This window comes from Hippocampus guttulatus, chromosome 9, assembly GCF_054856545.1.
Source record: "Hippocampus guttulatus isolate MCC_2025c chromosome 9, RoL_Hgut_1.0, whole genome shotgun sequence".
In the NCBI taxonomy this organism is placed as follows: domain Eukaryota; kingdom Metazoa; phylum Chordata; class Actinopteri; order Syngnathiformes; family Syngnathidae; genus Hippocampus; species Hippocampus guttulatus.
In genome coordinates this window covers 8,401,386-8,420,712 of record NC_141269.1, presented here as the reverse complement: position 1 = coordinate 8,420,712, position 19,327 = coordinate 8,401,386, and the positions used below count along the sequence as shown (strand labels likewise).

The 19,327-nt window shown below is 43.5% G+C and overlaps 3 protein-coding genes across 6 annotated transcripts; 2 read left to right on the top strand and 1 right to left on the bottom strand.

Annotated features, from left to right (window-relative positions):
- The first annotated feature begins 337 nt into the window (after window positions 1-337).
- On the top strand, window positions 338-7,402 carry ap1m2 (adaptor related protein complex 1 subunit mu 2). 2 transcript variants are annotated; one of them, XM_086120864.1, is made up of 12 exons: window positions 339-542; window positions 1,326-1,482; window positions 2,028-2,095; window positions 2,206-2,336; window positions 2,421-2,568; window positions 3,317-3,443; window positions 3,516-3,658; window positions 5,458-5,529; window positions 5,630-5,788; window positions 6,224-6,349; window positions 6,532-6,607; window positions 7,174-7,402. In XM_086120864.1, exons 1-12 carry the CDS (start codon window positions 501-503, stop codon window positions 7,197-7,199), a joined length of 1,275 nt encoding a protein of 424 aa, XP_085976990.1. In that variant the 5' UTR covers window positions 339-500; the 3' UTR covers window positions 7,200-7,402. The 2 variants fall into 2 exon arrangements, with proteins under 2 accessions (XP_085976989.1, XP_085976990.1); XM_086120863.1 differs by having other exon boundaries at window positions 338-542; window positions 3,317-3,658.
- A 705-nt stretch (window positions 7,403-8,107) lies between these two features.
- cdkn2d (cyclin-dependent kinase inhibitor 2D (p19, inhibits CDK4)) lies at window positions 8,108-13,989 on the top strand. Of its 3 annotated transcripts, none has more exons than XR_015101828.1 (6): window positions 8,108-8,263; window positions 8,465-8,618; window positions 9,906-10,321; window positions 10,893-11,161; window positions 12,362-12,435; window positions 13,847-13,989. XR_015101828.1 is itself a non-coding variant. In XM_086120037.1 (3 exons), exons 2-3 carry the CDS (start codon window positions 8,484-8,486, stop codon window positions 10,257-10,259), a joined length of 489 nt encoding a protein of 162 aa, XP_085976163.1. In that variant the 5' UTR covers window positions 8,108-8,263; window positions 8,460-8,483; the 3' UTR covers window positions 10,260-10,769. The 3 variants fall into 3 exon arrangements, 1 of the variants encoding a protein (XP_085976163.1); XR_015101827.1 differs by having other exon boundaries at window positions 8,460-8,618; XM_086120037.1 differs by lacking the exons at window positions 10,893-11,161; window positions 12,362-12,435; window positions 13,847-13,989 and having other exon boundaries at window positions 8,460-8,618; window positions 9,906-10,769.
- LOC147200173 (volume-regulated anion channel subunit LRRC8C) lies at window positions 12,718-18,278 on the bottom strand. Its single transcript, XM_086120036.1, has 2 exons — window positions 18,136-18,278; window positions 12,718-16,346 (listed from the first exon to the last, which is right to left on the bottom strand). The coding sequence occupies exons 1-2, from the start codon at window positions 18,274-18,276 to the stop codon at window positions 14,058-14,060; spliced, it is 2,430 nt and encodes an 809-aa protein (XP_085976162.1). The 5' UTR covers window positions 18,277-18,278; the 3' UTR covers window positions 12,718-14,057.
- Between the last annotated feature and the right edge of the window lie 1,049 nt (window positions 18,279-19,327).

The following is a 19,327-nucleotide window of genomic DNA, read 5'->3' as shown; positions in this document are numbered from 1 at the left end:
TCCTAACAAATTACTATCCATTCTTTCTGCTATCCAGAAGCTGAACTGCATTGTGGTTGTTTACAGACTAGTTGTGTGAGGGCCAAGGCAGTAACATTCCCCTTATCTTGAGTGTGGGAACACTAATCGACCATCCAGCTGGAGCCTTTTCCTGCCCTGGATTGGTCGTGTTGTGTTTTTGCGTGTATGTGTGGAGAGTGATATTTTTTATTCGTTGACTGCTTTTAATCAAAGTTACTCGTGTTATTTGTGTGCATGCAGCGTTCTCTAGTGGCCAACTGGAGCAGTGAACTCCCGTCTGAGGCCCAGGTGAGCCTGGTCAATGTTTCACCTGGATACGATGACGTCGCGAGGCGTTCAGGGAAGCGCAGCCTTTTCGAGTAGCACGTCCAGCCAGCATTGCTTCGATGTGGTTTTTTTTTCCAGCTATGAGATCGATTTACTAACAGCTGTGGACTCGGATTTCAAACTTTAAATTGCTTTGCGCGTTTTCGTGAACTATGTCTCTCTCGGCTGTGTTTGTGTTGGATCTGAAGGGGAAGGTAAGCTTACATACGTCCTTGTTTTTTTTTTGTGCGTGTGTGATGTCAAACTTTCAAACGACCGTTTTTAATACCAACGTGACGAAACATTCTTCGTCTAAAGTGTACCTTTTATGCCGTGAATGTCACTTTAACTGTTAAATATTAATGGCGCAGTTAAAAATTAATTAAGCGCTCACGATACTCATTTAACCTTATTTCTCTACTTCCGGGTTGAGCGAGAGGTGTCTGTGGAGAACGCCTGCGGCTGATAAATCAGTTGCTCCTCAGACGTGTTGTCAAATACACATTGGTAATCAAATCTAATAAAAATATAACTTGACGGTCATGTTACCACCCAATTTTGTCTAAAGGTCTCATCCTTTATTTGGTGGAGTCTAGTAAAGTGATGTGATGTTTTTGTTCCTACATTCTATACTACATTCTAGGCTATACTAAATACCAATCTGAGAAGTCCACGAAATTTTGGGGTCAGTCGTCGATTTCAGTTTGGTCAGATCGCATGCTAGAATTCTACAATATTCAAAACAACGAAAAATACAAACAAAGATAAAATGTGATTTCCATTTTGACATAAATTCAAATAGAGTTGAATAAAATAAAACATGACCCCCTTGTATGAATCCAAAACAAATGTGTCAGAAGAGGGTTTAGAACACCTTTCTTCTTCTTCTTATAATAATAATAATCACACAAAGAACCCTAGGCAAGAAGGAAAATAAATACTTCTATTCTTCTAATTTTTCCAGCCCATTAAACCATCTGATATGCTTCTGTGTTCAGGTGTTGATATGTCGCAATTACAAGGGCGATGTGGACATGGCGGAGATTGACCACTTCATGCCTCTGCTCATGCAGCACGACGACGAAGGGCTTACGTGTCCTGTGATGTCACACGGCAACGTTCACTTCATGTGGATCAAACACAGCAACCTCTACTGTATCCTTCACCTGCTTTTGTTCTATGGAGAGCACAGAAACTTTCAACTGCGATGAGTTATAAATGAGTTCACGTGCGGATCACAAGGTCCAATAAAAGACACTCTGTGACTTAAAAGAGCCCAAATCCTACAAATACCTTTCAGTATGTAGCAGTACACCACTACACACTGCAAATGACAAACACAGTTGTAAACACACCTTGTTAAGTGAATAGCTCTCTGAAGGTGCCAAAGCATCATGACAGCATTTTGTCAATGCACACTAATCCACACTTTCCCCCAATTAACAGCCAGATTTGCGATATCCTTGAATCAGTCCAGCTGGATCTCAGTGACTGACAATATCCCAAAAATGTATAATTAACTTCAGTAGATCAATGCAAAAAGTAGAATTTATACAGATTCATTCACATAGAAAAATACGTGTTTTGTATGGATTGGCAGTACTTTGCTGTGTACCATATGATGTGTTTCAAGTACGTAGTTGTCTTTGTGGTAGGTAGCCAGCACTGTGTAAAAGCTCCTTGACTTGATATTCCTGCAGTGGTGGCCACAACAAACAAGAACTCTAACGCCTCACTCGTGTACTCCTTCCTCTATAAACTTGTCGAGGTGAGCGGATTTCCTTTATTATTTGGTTTATTTGTTTGTTCTTTTTCCAGTCACATTGGAAATCAACCAGAAAAGTGACTCATTGCACAATTATTTTGTGCTAACTGCAGGTGTTTACCGAGTATTTTAAGGAGCTGGAGGAGGAGAGCATTCAGGACAACTTTGTGGTTGTCTACGAGCTCCTGGACGAGTTGATGGATTTTGGATTTCCTCAGACTACCGACAGCAAAATCCTTCAGGAGTGAGGCTCAGCCAGACATACGCAGATAATCTACCGACTAGAATTGCACGACAAATGCAGTGGTCATCTTGTCTTTTTGTGTAGATACATTACACAGGAGGGTGCCAAACTTGAGGTGGCAAAGTCGAAGGTGCCGACCACGGTCACCAACGCTGTTTCCTGGAGGTCCGAGGGTATCAAATACAAGAAGAATGAAGTCTTTATCGACGTCATCGAGTCCATCAATGTGTTGGTGAGTTTCTATTTCAACAAGCCAAATTATACAACTGAAAATTAAAATTTAAGCACTTCTTTTTTTGTAGGGGGGCGGGGGATTATAGTAGTCTAGGGGAGTTCGAAAGTTCAGGGTTCTAAACTCGGCCATGGCCTTCCTGAAGTTTACAGCTTCTTCTTATGCTTGTGTGATTTTTTTTTTCTTTTTCGGGCTACTCTAAATTGTCCATGTAGGTGTTAATGTGAGTCTGATTGGTTGTTGGCTGGTGACCAGTCCAGGGTGTACCAAAGACAAAGTCCAAAATTTTGGGGTGCTGGCAAACTCGGACTTGGTTTTCAGCAATTACTGTATGTGAAAGGAATCACTAAGACAGCTTTTTGCCAGCTGAAAAACAAACACACAACCAAATTGAAAGGTTGCATTTTGCCAGCAGACCAAGAGACACTTATCCATGCTTTTATCTCCAGTAGACTTGATTATTGCATTAAGTAATAATAATAATAGATTTTATTTATAAGCGCCTTTCAAGACACCCAAGGACACTTTACAATAAGTGCCATAAAAATAGTGCTGCCTTGCTTCGAGTATTTTATAAGAAAGAGACAAAACGATTTAGGATTAGGAATTGACCCTCCAAAAAGGATTTTCCCATGCTTATCCTGTGTATAACAAGTTTCTATTTTGACCCTGAGATAAATTAACTTTTGTACCGTAATTCTAATATACTGAGATACACATTTTCTTTTTTTCAACTTTGTGTATTCAGGTGAATGCAAACGGCAGTGTGATGAGCAGCGACATTGTGGGCAGCATCAAATTGAAGACCATGCTGTCAGGGATGCCCGAACTGCGACTCGGTCTCAACGACAGAGTGCTCTTTGCACTCACCGGACGTACGTACGCCGCAAAAAGGCCATTGCAAATCCGCCGTGGCAAATTATTTGACGGTTTTGTCGTGTGTTTAGGTGACAAGGGCAAGACGGTGGTGATGGAAGATGTGAAGTTCCACCAGTGTGTACGGCTGTCACGCTTCGAGAACGACCGCACCATCTCCTTTATTCCGCCGGATGGGGAGTCTGAGCTTATGTCCTACCGCATCAATACCCACGTTAGTCCCTTTCACAACCTAATATCACACACTATGGTGCATCTCCATTTTGTTTTGATTAAGAAAAAAAAATTACCCCCAGGAAATGGATATGCGCCAGACGGTAACCACCATATTTTATTTCTCTGCATTATATTCAGTCAATTTATTTGAGTAGAAAAGTGCCAAACTGCGCAGGGACTACACCCAATTTAGCACAATTCAAATTTCCATTTGCCGTTCCATTCAGGAAACATCAAGCACATACATATACAATATATACAACAACAATTCTTTTTGAGATTTTATTTATCTGAACAGGCATTTTAAAGCAACCTATTAACATCCTTAATGGCCTTACAAAGTCAATAAAAAAAAGCAATAAAACACTCGGAACTTCAGGGAACAAATGGCAACGTAATTGGCAGGTGCGTCGCAGATGTCCATCAAGCATCTCAATTTTTAATACTAATAATAATCGCAGCTTAGATTCATATAGCAAACAGACGCTTAGTGATATTTTTATGGGTTGTCAAGCTCAATATACACACAGCACACTTTTTTAAATTCAATTATATTATTCTTATTATTACATTTGGCATAGTAGTGGAAAAAGTTAACCTACGGTTGACTGTAATAAAAACATTTTTTAAAAATGCAGTTGTGCGATCCTGCCCGGTGGTCCAGTGGTTAGCGCATCGACCTCACAGTGCGGCGGTACCGGGTTCAATTCCAGCTGCGGCCTCCCTGTGTGGAGTTTGCATGTTCTCCCCGGGCCTGCGTGGGTTTTCTCCGGGTACTCCGGTTTCCTCCCACATTCCAAAAACATGCGTGGCGGGCTGACTGGACACTCTAAATTGTCCCTAGGTGTGAGTGTGAGCGCGGATGGTTGTTTGTCTCTGTGTGCCCTGCGACTGGCTGGCAACCGGTTCAGGGTGTCCCCCGCCTACTGCCCAAAGATGGCTGGGATAGGCTCCAGCACCCGCCACGACCCTTGTGAGGAAAAGCGGATCGGAAAATGGATGGATGGATGGATAGTTGTGCTTTCAGGACAATTTACAAGGGGTATGTTGATTCTACTTTGAATAGTTCTTTTTTTTTTTTTTTTCATATTCTTCTCTGAATCGCTTAGTCTTTTGAAAGGTGTTGCAAATAAAGCTAAAGGAAAAGCCACAAATGCGCGCAGACTAATAATTCGTTGATGCACGTTGAACTGCACTCTTGGGACGTATGCCAGCATCTTGAGTGATTTGACGGTTATCCAAAGAAGATGCAAATTTTTCTGCAAATATTTTGGTTAAATTGGTAAGACCTCTTGGTCGCTCAACTTCAGAGGTTCCCCTGTCTTATTTACGACTTAACACTGATAGGTTGTTCGTGTCTAATGATGCTCATTTGCATGGAGAATAACAACCAAAATTGTTGCAACGACTTCATATTCAATTGAAATAACTAGCATTTGTTCAACAATTGATTCCATTTTTTTTTTTTTAAACCGAGGATGATTTGTAGTTGTTACATTTGGGTGCTCGCTTGCCAATGACGAATACCGATACTTGATAATGACATTACATCCTGTCATATTGATAAATTTGTTTTTAAAAATGTTTCTTATTTAAAGGTTTATATTGCAATGTCAATGCTGTTCTCCTTCTGTTGCGTTGGTCATTGCGTGTTCGTGAACGCTAAGAAGCCTTTTGTGAGCTGAAGCTTGGTGTGTAATTATTTTAATTCTGTGTTAGTTTTACTGTAAACGTCTTCTTTTTCTTTTTGTCTTTCACTCTTTTGATGTTGACGTGTTCAATTGTCATCTGTCATAGGTGAAACCGCTGATATGGATTGAATCAATCATTGAGAAGTTCTCTCACAGCCGAGTGGAAATCATGGTGAAGGTGCGGCGCCCGAAACAGTTTCAAAAGTTTGCTGAGCTCGTCATGAAAAGCTTTCATTTTCCATGTCGTGCTGCGTCATTATTGCTTTGTCATATTTTAGGCAAAGGGCCAGTTTAAAAAACAATCTGTGGCAAACAACGTGGAGGTTCGAATTCCTGTCCCCAGTGATGCCGACTCTCCCAAATTCAAAACCAGTACAGGCAATGCCAAATATGTACCAGAGAAGAATTGGGTGGTGTGGACCATCAAATCTTTCCCAGTAAGAAATATCTTTGACCTGACTTTTTGTGTACCGGTATATGTATTTTCGTCGAGAATTATTTCTTGATTTTTGTTTGTTTAAAAATTAAAACTCCACTTACTTTTCTTTGCATATGGCTAGCATCGGGCATTGTCCATGCAAACCCCAAATCACCACTTTTCAAAAAACAACAACAACAACAACAAAAAACAGCATGTTTGTTGAGCTGTTGACAAAGACATAAGCCCTTTTCTACACTTAAGATTAGTCAGTCATTTATCAAGATGACAGACCCGTGTGAGGACCGACCAGTAGTATACTGTGTATTAAAAATATGAAACGCTCCAAATTTGGACATCAAAGGTTTGTACCTGACAGTGATGATGTTTTATTCCAGTTTATTTATGTTTTCTTTCAATTTTGCTCTCACAAAAACTTTGTCCATCTCTGTAGGGAGGCAAAGAGTTTCTAATGAGGGCCCACTTTGGTCTACCCAGTGTGGAGAATGATGAGCTTGAGGGCAAACCTCCCATTACTGTCAAATTTGAAATCCCTTACTTCACAGTCTCTGGAATACAGGTATGCTGTTTAATTGCTATAAATTGCCTGAGTGCGAAGTAGTGTACACTCGTGAAGCGTTTTGGCGTGGGTTGGGTGCCAAGTCATGTGCATTGAATTCGGCCTGACAGATGAAATGGCGTGAAAATGCAAAATCAATTACAGACCCTCCACACCGTGTGTTTGACTCATGTTTTGAACAGGTGCGATACATGAAGATCATAGAAAAAAGTGGTTACCAAGCCTTGCCGTGGGTCCGTTACATTACGCAAAGTGGAGGTAATTGAGTATTTCATTTTATTTATTATTGATAATAGTCTATCTGGACGTGGAATGTACTGGACAAAGTATATGCTCACTGTTTGAGTTTTTATCATGTGTAGTACACAAGCATGCTAATATACTCCATATCAGTTAAAACTAAAAGATATAGCTCTCTGTATGTATAGAACAGGGGTCACCAAGCTTTTTGGAACTGAGCAATACTTCTGCGCTCCTGATGAGTGCAAAGGGCTACCAGTCGAGGTGCGTAATTAAACAATGAATTGACAAGTAATCACTAAGTTAATTCGCAACTATTTTGAGAATTGATTCATCGTTGTCATTGTTTTCCTTAAAATGTTTGAAATTCTTTGATTTCAGCCTCACAAAAGACAAGAAATATAAATAAGACATTTGCAAACATCTGCTCTTCCTTTGGAAAGCAAACAATTCAACACTTTCGCCTGTTTTGTACATGTTACGGACCAGTCACCAACCTGGTTGGTGACTCCTGTGTTAGATATTAAGATATTCAGCCAAATATAATAAACGTTTTTCTTCGTTGTTTCCTTTTTTTGTTTTAGATTACCAGCTGCGGACCAATATGTAAAGGAAGAAGAGCAGTTAATACGAGTAATCTCATGAACTCGTGGACAGAGAGACTGCCTTTTCAATTTCAGCTGAGCTATTTAGTGTCTCTGATCTTGATTATTGAAAAGGAAGTGGATTTTAATGATGTAATGAAGTGGATTTTAATTATTTTGAATATTGAAAGCTTCTAAAAACAAATAAAGCACCTGTTTATTCAAATTATTCCGATTGTAATCAGTACCATTTCCCTTGAACTACTGGACTATGAGGATGTCTCAATTTCTCCCGAGCTATTTATTAATGTCGTTGATATTGATTCTTGAAATCCATGTGGATGGGGGGATTTGTATTATTCTGGGTGTTAAACCTTAATGAAAAAAAAAATCAACATTTTTCCATGATTGCTTGTCCTCATTAGGGTTGCGGGTGAGCTGGAGGCTCACAGATCTGATTTTGGGTGAGAAGCCAGGGTACAGGTCGCCAGTCAATTGCATGGCATACACTGACAAACAACTATTCATATTCGCATTCAAAAAAATATTTAAATGATTCCAGTTGCCATCAGTACCGTTTTGGTGGTATCGCTTCATTTCATGCTACCCTGAGTTTCCAACATATATTCTATTCGGATAATATTGCAGCTTTGCAGTATTGCATCGTGTTTTTTTTTTTACTGGTGGAATTCCAGATGCTTGTCTTGTGTAAAAGTCCAGAAATGAATGAAGTTCCTCCACAAGCATTAACGTACACGAATCGGCCGCTTACTTCAAAACGGGTTCTGATTGGCCGACTCCCACAGTTGCCACGGTGATAGTGTAGTAACGGATCCCTGGCCCCGCCTCTTTACCATATATGGCAAGACCCCACCCTCTTGGCGAGCCGTGATTGGTCGACGCGTGCTCCTCTTCACAGTTTGTAAATGGTACGCTCGAGACGTATCTGTGTGGCACTCAGCGCGCAAATGTATTTTCCGAACGTCCACAAACATTTACCGGTCGTCTTATATTTCATTAATAACCGTGCTTGAGGACGTACGACGAGGAGAGCTCGGCGACGTCGACAACCCCAAAACAAGCCACCAAGGTAGGCTTTTAAACCCCCTCTTCGCCGCTCTCCTTTATGTTCGCCGTTAGCCTGCGAGCTAATCGCAGTCAAAAGATTCCGTTGACGTGCCACTGCCGCGATAGGGACGGAAGGAGCCGAACCAACGTTATCCTCGGACTGAGTTTCTCCTTTTTTCTGAGACGTCTCTCCGTCCTTGCTGGTCTGCTCTCCATAGAGCAGACGTGAAGACGAGGCCGACATGGTTCAGATGCACGGCGCCCGAGGGTTGACGGGAGCGGCGGCCAGGGGGAACCTCGGCGAGGTGCGGAGGATCCTGGAGGAATGCAAGCTGCATCCCGATACTGTCAACGAGTTCGGCAGGACGGCGCTACAGGTGAAGTGTAGAGCGTGCTGGCAGTTTAGAATAAGTACTGCGTCTTTTCCATTTCATAGTTTGAGTGTTTATGTGTTTATAGTCTGAACAAAAGAGCAAAAAATACGTATTTAAGTTGATGTGGACCGAAATATTCATGTGACTGATGCAATAATTCCACATTCTGATCCATTGTCTGTGTCCTGAGACTCTAGCCTACTCTTTCTATTCTCTCTATAGCTTGTTCTCATTAGGGTTGTTTGTGAGCTAGAGCCTAATCAGCTGACTTTGGGCAAGAAGCAGGAGACCCTGTACTGGTCGCCTGACAGTGGTGCAGGGCACAAATGGACAACCAGCCGCTCACATTCACATCTTTGGACAGTTTAGTGTTCACAATGAGCCTAATCTATGCCAATGGGCGCGTGTACATAGAGTACATTTACACAAGATGAGGAAGCGCATGCAAACTCAAACATGAAAGCTGCAACTGAAATTTGAATCCAGAACCTGAGAACTGAAATGCAGACGTGGTGACTTTGCTACAGTGGTGACTCAATGGCAAAGACTAAATCTGTTACCAGAGTCAAAATGTAGCCACCATAAAACAATACAGGTCATATTTTAGAGTTTTTACTTTACACTGGTTAGCAGCAAATTATAATCAGAGATGGCTTTTTGTGTCCATAAATGTATTTTCGATGTAAATTTCTAAATTGTCTTGACTTTTTCTAGCATATTGGGTTTTCGAGACATTTTCATTTTCTCGTGTTTGTATTTGACGTTGTGCAGTACTGAATTTACCTTGAGTTGTAATATAGCCATGACGTTCCCCCCCGCCCCCCCAAAAAAAATCCACATTTTGCTAAATCTAATCCTTCATTCATGAATGTTACGAAATATATTTTATATTATTATTATTATGAGTTTTATTCTTAGCATTATTATTATTGACCCCATGGGCTCGAGAAAATGAGGGCAAATTTGGAATCAGTGCAAAAAAAGAAATCAAAAAGAGTTGAGTTGCACCTCTGATTTTATATGCTTTGTGGGTTGATGCATTAGGTTTATTGAATGTGGGCGTGAACAAATTACTGGTCTATGTGTGCCCTGCAATTGACTTGCAACTATCTCAGAGTGTGCACCAGTAATTGGTTTAATATGTTTCGTATTTTGGCCTGTTGGTCCCCTTGCTTCTGTCAGTGCTCGAGAAGAGACGAGAGTTGTGGCAGGTCGACTCTGTGTGGTGACGCAGGCACAAAAAAAAAAAAGGCGGAAAGAACACCTCACGCAGTGTTGTTTGTTGCGCAGGTGATGATGATGGGCAACACCAGGGTAGCCCGCCTGCTCCTGGAAAGAGGAGCCGATCCCAACGTTCAGGACGCGGGCGGCACAGCTCCGGTACATGATGCCGCCCGCACGGGCTTCGTGGACACGCTGAAGGTCCTGGTGGAGCACGGCGCCTCGGTGAACGTGGCGGACCACGGCGGCGCCCTGCCCATCCACTTGGCCATCCGAGAGGGTCACCATCGCGCCGTGGAGTTCCTGGCGCCGCTCTCCGACCTGGGCCGCGCCAACGCCCGCGGGCAGACGGCCGTAGACGTGGCCCGGGCGGCTCACCGCCCTGACATGATCCGTCTGCTGTTCGCTCACATCCATTCGTAGTTTGGGCCACGCGTCTTCCTTTTCCTGTTCAAACCTGGTGACTTGAATTCATTGGCATCTATGTAAGTTTTTTTGTGTTTTGTTCTTAGCTTGACGTTCAGACATGATGCACTTGTTATGTGGTCATGGCAGCTACTTTTCAGTTGGTTCTTTTGCACAGTGCAATGTAGGCACCTTATTTACAAAAACATATTTATCTCTTTGAATTGGGAGTGCACATTAGTTTGATCTCCTCCCAGTGGTTTGTGTTTATTTGTAACAATTGATGTGTTTGTCTTGTTTTTTTTTTTAATGTTATGAAACTTGAAATGAATTTACACTCCTCGCATGAAATTAGATAAGTTTAGACCTTAAATTATTTATTGTTGTTGATATAGCAGTGATGATTCTTTGAATTTTTTGGGGAAATGTTATTTATACCGAGAGTACTTTTAATACGCAAGAGGAAGAATTCAGTTTGTTATTTGAAGATGAAAGCACAAAATAAAGTAACTTTTGAAGTCAAAACTGCCCTGTGAGCTGCATATACTGTGCATGTTTCACTTCAGTTCTTTAAGAACCTATACAGAATAAGGACAGCGAAACACCAACACCAAAATGAGAAGTACTTACTGCGGGCTTTCACTTGTGTAGCTCTTTTCCATCCGCAAGGACCCTCAGAGCGCTTCACACCGACTTCTCCTCCACCACCGGTGACGCGGCATCACGAGCGACTGGGGCTTCTGTATTTTTGCTTCAGGACGCTTTGACGTGGTCACAAGGGACTGGGGATCGAAACCACAACCTCTGCGTTGGGAGATGACCAGTCTACCCCTGAGCCACGAAAAATGTTTCTTCCAACTCTGAAGATTTGTCCCAAAGTAAAAGTGGACAAGGAGACCCTGATTTACTTTCCTGGGATTGTAAGTATACATCAGTACCGATGACGACCAAAGAGGTGCGCACCTGGCCGCTAGGTAGAACTGCATGACTTCACCGTGGTGTCGAGGGCACACTTGGTTGACTGGGTGTGTGTGAACACGCTCTGGATAAACAGTGTTTGTGGTTTCTTCTGCATGTTGGTCAACACAGCATAGACACGCAACGGGATTGCTCATACAAAATGTTGCCTGCGAGGATACGCCCTGTCAACCGTGTGGGAGCTTGTCGAGGGCGGACAATGGCGAGGATGTGTGTTTTCATTTTGTGTCTGCTAATGTTTTCCAATCTAAAGCCTTACAGGGACAGCGGTAACTACAGTGGACAGTTTATCATGTTATCAGGTTACACGGGTGCATGGAAGGGTTAATCTATCCAGATGAAGTCAATAAACATTTTTTTAAAAAACTGTACACCAGGGGTGCCGATTTCGTCGATCGCGATCGACCGGTAGCTGGCGGACTGGTCCCAAGTCGATTGCGAAGGGTGTAGAGGAAAAAAACAAACAAATATTTATCTCTGTGCATGTTAGTAATGTACATTCTGTGTTAATGCACACTGCATCCCTGTCATCCTATCAGTCTCACTTGCACAAAAAGTATATTTAAATAAATAAAGCAGGTCACCTTTAACCTACGGCGGTGCGTGAATTGTGCCACCGGAAGTTGTTAGCGCTTAGCTTTCTGCAATTGCAGCTTGCGATCAGAGCTGTTGCGATATAGCTTTTCTTCTTATTATTATTATTATCAGTCAAATTTCGTTTTGTGTACAGTTCACCAATGGCACTCGCAAAGAATGGCAATCTGGAGGCCGAGAGAAGCATTTTAAAATGGTATGCGTGAGCTACGCTAGTGAACAGGCTGCAAAAGTGCGTCACATGCGTCAGGTCTCCCACAAAGGAAATCCTTTTTCACAAACTCGTCAACTCTTGTGTCTACTTTATTTTTCTGTTTTGTTCATCTTTGGGGCCGTTATGGCTGTTGCTCATCATGGCATGCGGGTGCAAGGGCGTGCGCGGTAATGTGTCGATCGCGGGAGGTTGGTTGATCGCAAAGTCGATCCTGGGTCAAAAAGGTTTGGGCACACCTGCTGTACACCGACTACATTGCACCAGCAAATGGCTGACAAGGAAAAGAAACATAAGACAATTAAAGTCACACATTACGTCTGTCTTCTTTTCACAGAAATATCTGCCGAGAACAAGAACGTTCACGTTGAGAGCATTGGGCGCAGTGTACGGCTTTACTGTATTCCTGAGGTATGTTTGCAAAGTGATCTGGTCTTACACATGCAAGTCACAACATGACTATGCTGCAGCCTAGACTGAATACGCATAAACCCAAAGTTCCGGTTTGATGCTGGTGCCACATGATTACATCAATAACAACGATGACATCCTGTAGTTCCTTGTGGAAGGGGACACATGCTAACTGTGAATAGTGGAAAACATTACAAAGCGTTATGAAAGTTTTTTTCTTTTTTTTCCACTTGATATAAAATGCTGCAAAGGTCGAAAATGACAAAACAGAATGCAAACCAACCTGCTCTGTAGCATTTAATGGATACAAATATTTTTAAAAATAGAGCGTTTAAAGTACGACCGCATCTTTCTGACACTTATTGGCTTGTTTTAAATGTCTGCTGTCAAAAAAATAAAAATAAAATAAACGTTTATTCTGGGAGGAGCTAAAACAGATTTTTAAGAAGGTGAAAGAACTTTAAAATAAACATCTTGACAGCTCAAGGCGAGTTACCAAAACAAAACAAGTTGTTTTCTCCAAGACAATTGCTCAGTAGTTTTTGCTCAATGTTGACATTGGTGGAAGTTTGTTGACTTTCAATTTTTTTTTTTTTAAACAGTGTATGAATTCGGTGTTCTTCCTCTGCCCGGTTGAACAGAAGAACACATCGTGTATTATGTCATGCAAAGAAAAGCTCCCTTCACGGTTCCACTCCGCCTGTTTGCCACCTGAAAGGCGGCAATGTGACACTGTGGGAAACACTCATTGCCCCCTCAAGCCCCAAAAGACCCCACGCGGTTAAAACCTGTGCTTAGCTGTTGCAAAGAAAGGCACAAAACAATCAGAACACTGTGTTTCGCTCTTGTATCAAACTTTTGGCCATTTCAAACTGTAAACAAATAACCAGTCACAATATTATGGCCATTTTACATTGAAACAAATGTTACACTTTTTGGACAGAAATAATCATATTTTACATTAGAAATGAACAAATTTCAAGGTAAGTTTAAAGTATGGATCTCCTCACCTTTTGGAAGTGACAAAGTGGTATGATACTTGGTACATATAAATGTCTCTCTCTCTTTGTATCTGTGTGTGTGGTTAAGAAAAATGTAAATGATTTTCAAACAGAAAATAACAAAAAAAAGCTTATTTCCCCCTTCAGTTCATTTAAAGATTCACACTTCAAGGTTCAAGTGACCCAGGTCGATGGCCCAATCCCATTGCCTCCCACAACACACAAAAAAAATGCAGGCTGGCTCTTTCCGGTGTTCAGAAAATGCCTCCTTTTTGGGTAGAAAAGTTGTCACGTTTTGAAAATAACGATAATATTTTCCTGAAACAAAGTAATAATATTGCCAGGTGAAAAAAAAAATCAAACAAGTCATGTGAAAACAGAAATTTCTTTTTCAATTTGATATTTTACAGGTGGAAATCAGTTGACAACTCCACCCACAAAGTCGATCCTCGAACTGCAGCCTCGGGTGTCATGGTGCCACGTGTGTGCGTTGGACAGACACCCTTACCTTCGAACAGAAAAATCAGGTGTAGTGTACACCGCTATCCATGAAATAATTGGGCACATGCATGTGCTGTGTAAATCCACCCCTAATGAGTGAAGTTGGACCTTTGAATCGACTCAGCTACTAGTCAACCTCGTGCGCATATGCGATGGTAACGACTCCAGCAGGTTTTCCTCCGCGACGAGCCCACTGGTTGTCAACAGAGGACAATCCGCTACCTCCACAGGTAAAGCGTCCAGGCGGTTTCCTTTGAGCTCCAGTCGGATGAGTTGGGCCAAGTTGGCCACCCTGGAGCTAAGGTAAAACAAACAGTTGTTTCCGAGAATCAAAGTCTTTAGTCTTTTACAGGAGAACAGCTCATCCGGTAGGGTCTCTAACGAGTTGAAAGCGGCGGAGAAGAAGTGGAGGCCCTGCAGGATGCCCACCTCGGGCGGGATGGCGGCGAGTTGGTTGTGCGAGACGTCCAGGTGCCTCAGCTTGGTGCAGTAGAACAATCGCGGCGACAGCTTCCGCAGTTTATTCCAGCTGACGTCCAGAGTCTCCAGCATGTGCAGCTTGCTGATGTGATCGGGGATGTAGGTGATCTTGTTGTGCCACAGGCGCAGCGTCGCCAGCCGCTGGCAGTGCTGCAGGCTCAGGATCTCTTCCACGGTGGTCAGCTTGTTTTCTTTCAAGTCCAACTCCTGCAGGTTGCTCAGGCTGAAGACGGCGCTCGGGATACGCTCCAACTCGCAGCCCACCAGCTCCAGCGAGACTAAGTTGGTCAGCTTCTTCAGGCTGCTGTAGCCTTGGATCTTGGTGCCTTCGTTGTAAATGCTCAAACGCTGCAGCTGCTGCGCCACGTCGCAGATGCTCGCCGGGATCTTGGTCAGGTTGGAGCGCAGGGTGAGGGTCCTCAGGGCTGCGAGCTCTCGAAGGGAGTCCAGGGTGGCACTTCGAGTTACCTCGTTGGTAAGCGGGCCGTTCAGATGCAGCTCCTCCAGTCTTTGCAGGTGGTACATCCATTCGGGAACCTCATCTAGACTTTGAAAGCTCAGGCGCAGGTACTTCAAATGTTCTTTGAGGTGGTTTAAGGCGGGCAGCTGGACCTTAGCCTGGCAGTATATCAGCGACAGATCCTGAAGACTCTCGAGCTTAGCCACGCTGGGGGAAATGGAGACGTTTTTAACCTGCTCCAATTTCAGCGACTCGATCTCCAGCAGCTCATAAACCGTATCGGGAAGTCCCGGCAACAGAACCAGGTGGAGCTCCTGTCGGTCATTGGCGTTCTTAGCCAGACGGGCGCGCAGCTTTTTGGCGGTCCACTCGTAGTTGAGGTTGAGCTGATGGAGTCGGCTCTCGCTCACCTCGGACAGAAAGAAAGCAAATCGTTTGGCGTAGAGGTCGTCGTATTGGTCCACCAGGTGGAGCAGGAAGGCAAAATCGTTCTTCACGTCCGGTATGTCGTTGATGCCCGTCTCTAGCCTGACGTGCTCAAAGGAGTAGATCCTCAATGGGCGGTGGAACTGCCAGTACAGCGTGTAGATGCACAAAATCCCGTAGACGGCCACAAAGCAAATGTAGCAATAGGCCAGTTTGGAGAAGAGGTGAGCTTTGTTGTGGTTACAGCAGTAGATGTCAAAACCCGTCAGCTCGGGTGGAACCAAACAGCGCACCACAATCTCAATGTTTGGAGACAGCGCCGCGGTGTAGGTGATGATTAAAAGAAACTTGAAGACCTTGAGGGACGTTTGCAGCACATACATAATGTACAAGATGTCCGCCTCCTCGACGTGCGTTCGGAACTTTTTCACTTTCTCAAACAGGGCCTTAGCCTGCTCTCCTTCTTTTTTATCCAACACGGACGGAGCCGACTGAGACTCTTGAGTCTTCTTATCTGGATTAGACCTGCAGGAGGTGGACCGCTGAAGCAAGGCGGTCTCCTCCTCGTCGGCTCGTCTCTCCGTGGGATCTTTGGATACGGTGTTTCTCCTCCAGCTGACCAACTTTTCCTCGCCCCTTTCCTCAGAAACCTCACTCAAGGCCCTGGTGGTCCAGGGGGAGTCGAAGCATTTCCCCAGGATGGTGACAAAGAGGTCCAGTTTGGAGGACGTCCCGGGGAACTTGAACCAAAAGCTGCTGGTTACCATGAAAATCATGGTGTGGATCACCACCAGGTACGGGAAGTATTTCGCGTACCAGTGCACAAAGCGCTCGTAGCAGTAATGGTTGATGAAGACGTACTGGTGGATGTCCAGGTCATTCTTGCGACCGAGCACCTCCCGTATGACGGGATGGCTTGGCTTTATATTGAGGCTCTCCCACGTCTGGTTCTTGCCGTAGTTGCGGATGTGACTGCAGTCGATGGCGCTGGGCGTCGGACTGGTCAAAGGACTCGGCAGGCAAGCGATCTTGTCTTGGGTGAGCTGAAGAGAACGGACGCAAGGATTATTGGGTGACGGGGAAGAGCAGCCCTGTCAAAGTAAGTGTCAATATCCAAATTGTGTTTCCACTCTTGCAATTATCGAGCTATTTTCTGATCGCCGACCTCATGTAACGCTTTATGATCTTTATTATGCCGACGGCGCACTGAAAGTATGTGGAAGGTTCACTTAGACAGTGGTAGCTTCATTGTACACTATCTTTGCCAAAATTCAAGTTTACGATGAAGACTGAAGATATGCGGGAATCCTACATTCATTTCTAAAGCCTTCGTTAATCTTTCTAAAGTTTATAACGTAATGACTCCAAAATCGAAGAACGGGCAAGTACAAGATGTATTTTCCACCACAGCAGCCAAACCTTACGATAAGGACTTTCCATTTACGAATGGAAAAGTATTCGCTTTATTAAGACTAGTTAAATTATTTCCAATTGAAGTAATGGGGATGTGTTTGAGATATTTTTTCTATCCATCCATCCATTTTCCGATCCACTTTATCCTCACAAGGGTCATGGGGCGTGCCGGAGCCTATCCCAGCTGTCTTCGGGGAGAAGGCGGGGGTCACCCTGAACCGGTTGCCAGCTAATCTCAGGGCACACAAAGACGAACAACCATCCGCGCTCACATTCAGACCTAGGGACAATTTAGAGTGGGCCATGAACCTGCCATGCATGTTTTTGGAATGTGGGAAGAAACCGGAATACCCGGAGAAAACCCACGCAGGTCCTGGACCAAAAAAATGCAACCTCCACACAGAGAGGCCAGAGCCTCTACACTGTGAGGCTGTTTTCTACACTTAAATACTCTGTATTAAGAAAATCGAATCCAGTTTTTCCACATTCCGCGGGAGGTCACATTCAACTGTGATTTGTACCTTTGCTCATGATCACTTTGTACCTCAAACCACACACATACACACACACACACACAAAAACAAAAAAAAACGATAGTGTTGAAAAATATAAACAAGAAATATATATACCATATATACAAATATAACTATGGTATTGTTTTGAATTGTACCATTAAAATTGTGAAAAGTAAGTTGGACCTCTGGATTCCTTACGTAAGAACCTGACAAGTTGAGACGCGTTTCCCTTGTGTGTGTGTGTGTGTGTGTGTGTGTGTGTCCGTCCATGAATTTCAGGCAACTCCTCTCTTTCAGTCAACAGAGGGAAGGCATCCATCCATCTATTGTGCTTGTTATCATTTGGGGTCGTGGTGGAGCAAAATCTCAGATAAGTGAGCAAGAGGCAGGAAACACCAGCCAATCGCAGGGCACGTAAAGATATACAAACATTCAACACTCACTTTCATTCACACCATATGGACGATTCAGACAAGAGTCTTCAAATAACCTGAAACTCAAACTAAACACGCAAGCTCCTCAAAAGCTGGAGTGAAGATTCAAACCCACAACCTCCGCGAGGCAGAGGTGGTAAACTTCCGAAAGTCGATAATGCCGCGCCGGAGGATACCTTACCATGAAATATTCAATTTTTCAAATGACAGTGTATTCTGGTGTGTGCTATTTTAACATGATGTAGACATGGTGACAGACACAAAGCGTGTGAATTTGGTCATTTGTAGAAGAGACAAAATAACTTTTTTAAAACTTGAAATGGATCTGTGAAGTTTATTTGAACAACAGAAAATTTGACAGTCTCTCTCCCTCCCTTTCTTTTTTCATACTATTTGAAATGTCCTAAATTACGAGCGATTAATGGCAGCACGTCAATTCAGAGTTTTGTCAAACTTTCAGCGGCGCTTACCTGCAGGGTGCAGCCAAAGACTCCGATCATGAGCATGGCGACGCACAGGTACTCGGAGAAAACATCCCACCACGGCTTGAGGACGCGGTACTTGGAGTTTTGCTCGATGCCGATGTTTCGGAATTCTCCCACTGGGATCATCCTGACTGCTGGTCCACACTGAAGGGAAGAAACCGGAGCGAGAATCGTCTTGTGTGTTTCAAGGTCCTGCGGCCCATAGTGACAAATTATGCATTTGTGGCTTGAATACTAAATACTGGACTCTGTGCATGCAGTATTCAAGGAACTGCCTCTTTGTGTGCCCCGACTTTGCCTGCCGACCAGAGCGTTTTTTTTTTTATGCGCCCTATCCGTCCGCTAATATGGACTGGTGACCAATCCACATCTTTGTCATCCACGCATGATTGGGCACTCGTTTCTATTCTTTCGTTTAGTTAGCTGAAATTACCTTATTATAACACCCCATGACAGTTAAGATTGTGACTGTTGCCTGCAATTAATATTTTATGACTCAAGTATTAAGATTCTTCTTCTCATTATTAATATTGCCCCAGACCAGAGCGCGCACGTGTTTGGTGCAACACAAAACCAGGAGGCAGGATCAGGTCAGGTGTATTCCGAGTGGATCAACCAGTTTGACAACAATATGTCAGCCACCAATTTCCCAGTTTCACACACGCTCTCAATGGATCTTTACAGTTTGTGCTATTCCATTAACATTCTGGATTGATAATACCTCATATGATGAGAGAGAAATTTGATGCAGTCCATCTGTTGTTATGTGAGTAGAAGAGGCGTTAAGACAGCCATCTCAGGTGCACGACCACAAAAAAAAAAGTTGCGAAATCACCAACATCTCCTCGAAGTCGTTCGACCTGACGAACGGACACTTTCTGCCCAAGACTCTGTGATTCTGTGATTTGTTTTTCCCAATTCATTGTTACCAATCACGGGCATACTTCAAAACAGACTCATCCAAAATATTGGACTTACCCTGCGTAGTCGACAGGACCTGCAGTGGAATCAGGTAGGTGTCGGGAGGCTGGCTGTCTTCATGGATTCAAAAGAAGAGCGCACTGGTGTCAAGTTGCGTGGAGTTCCTGCTTACGCGGAATGACGCTTCAAAAATAAAGGCGCTTTGAACAACCTATCCGGAATCAAACACTTCAAAATAAGGTGGGTTTAGAGAAGG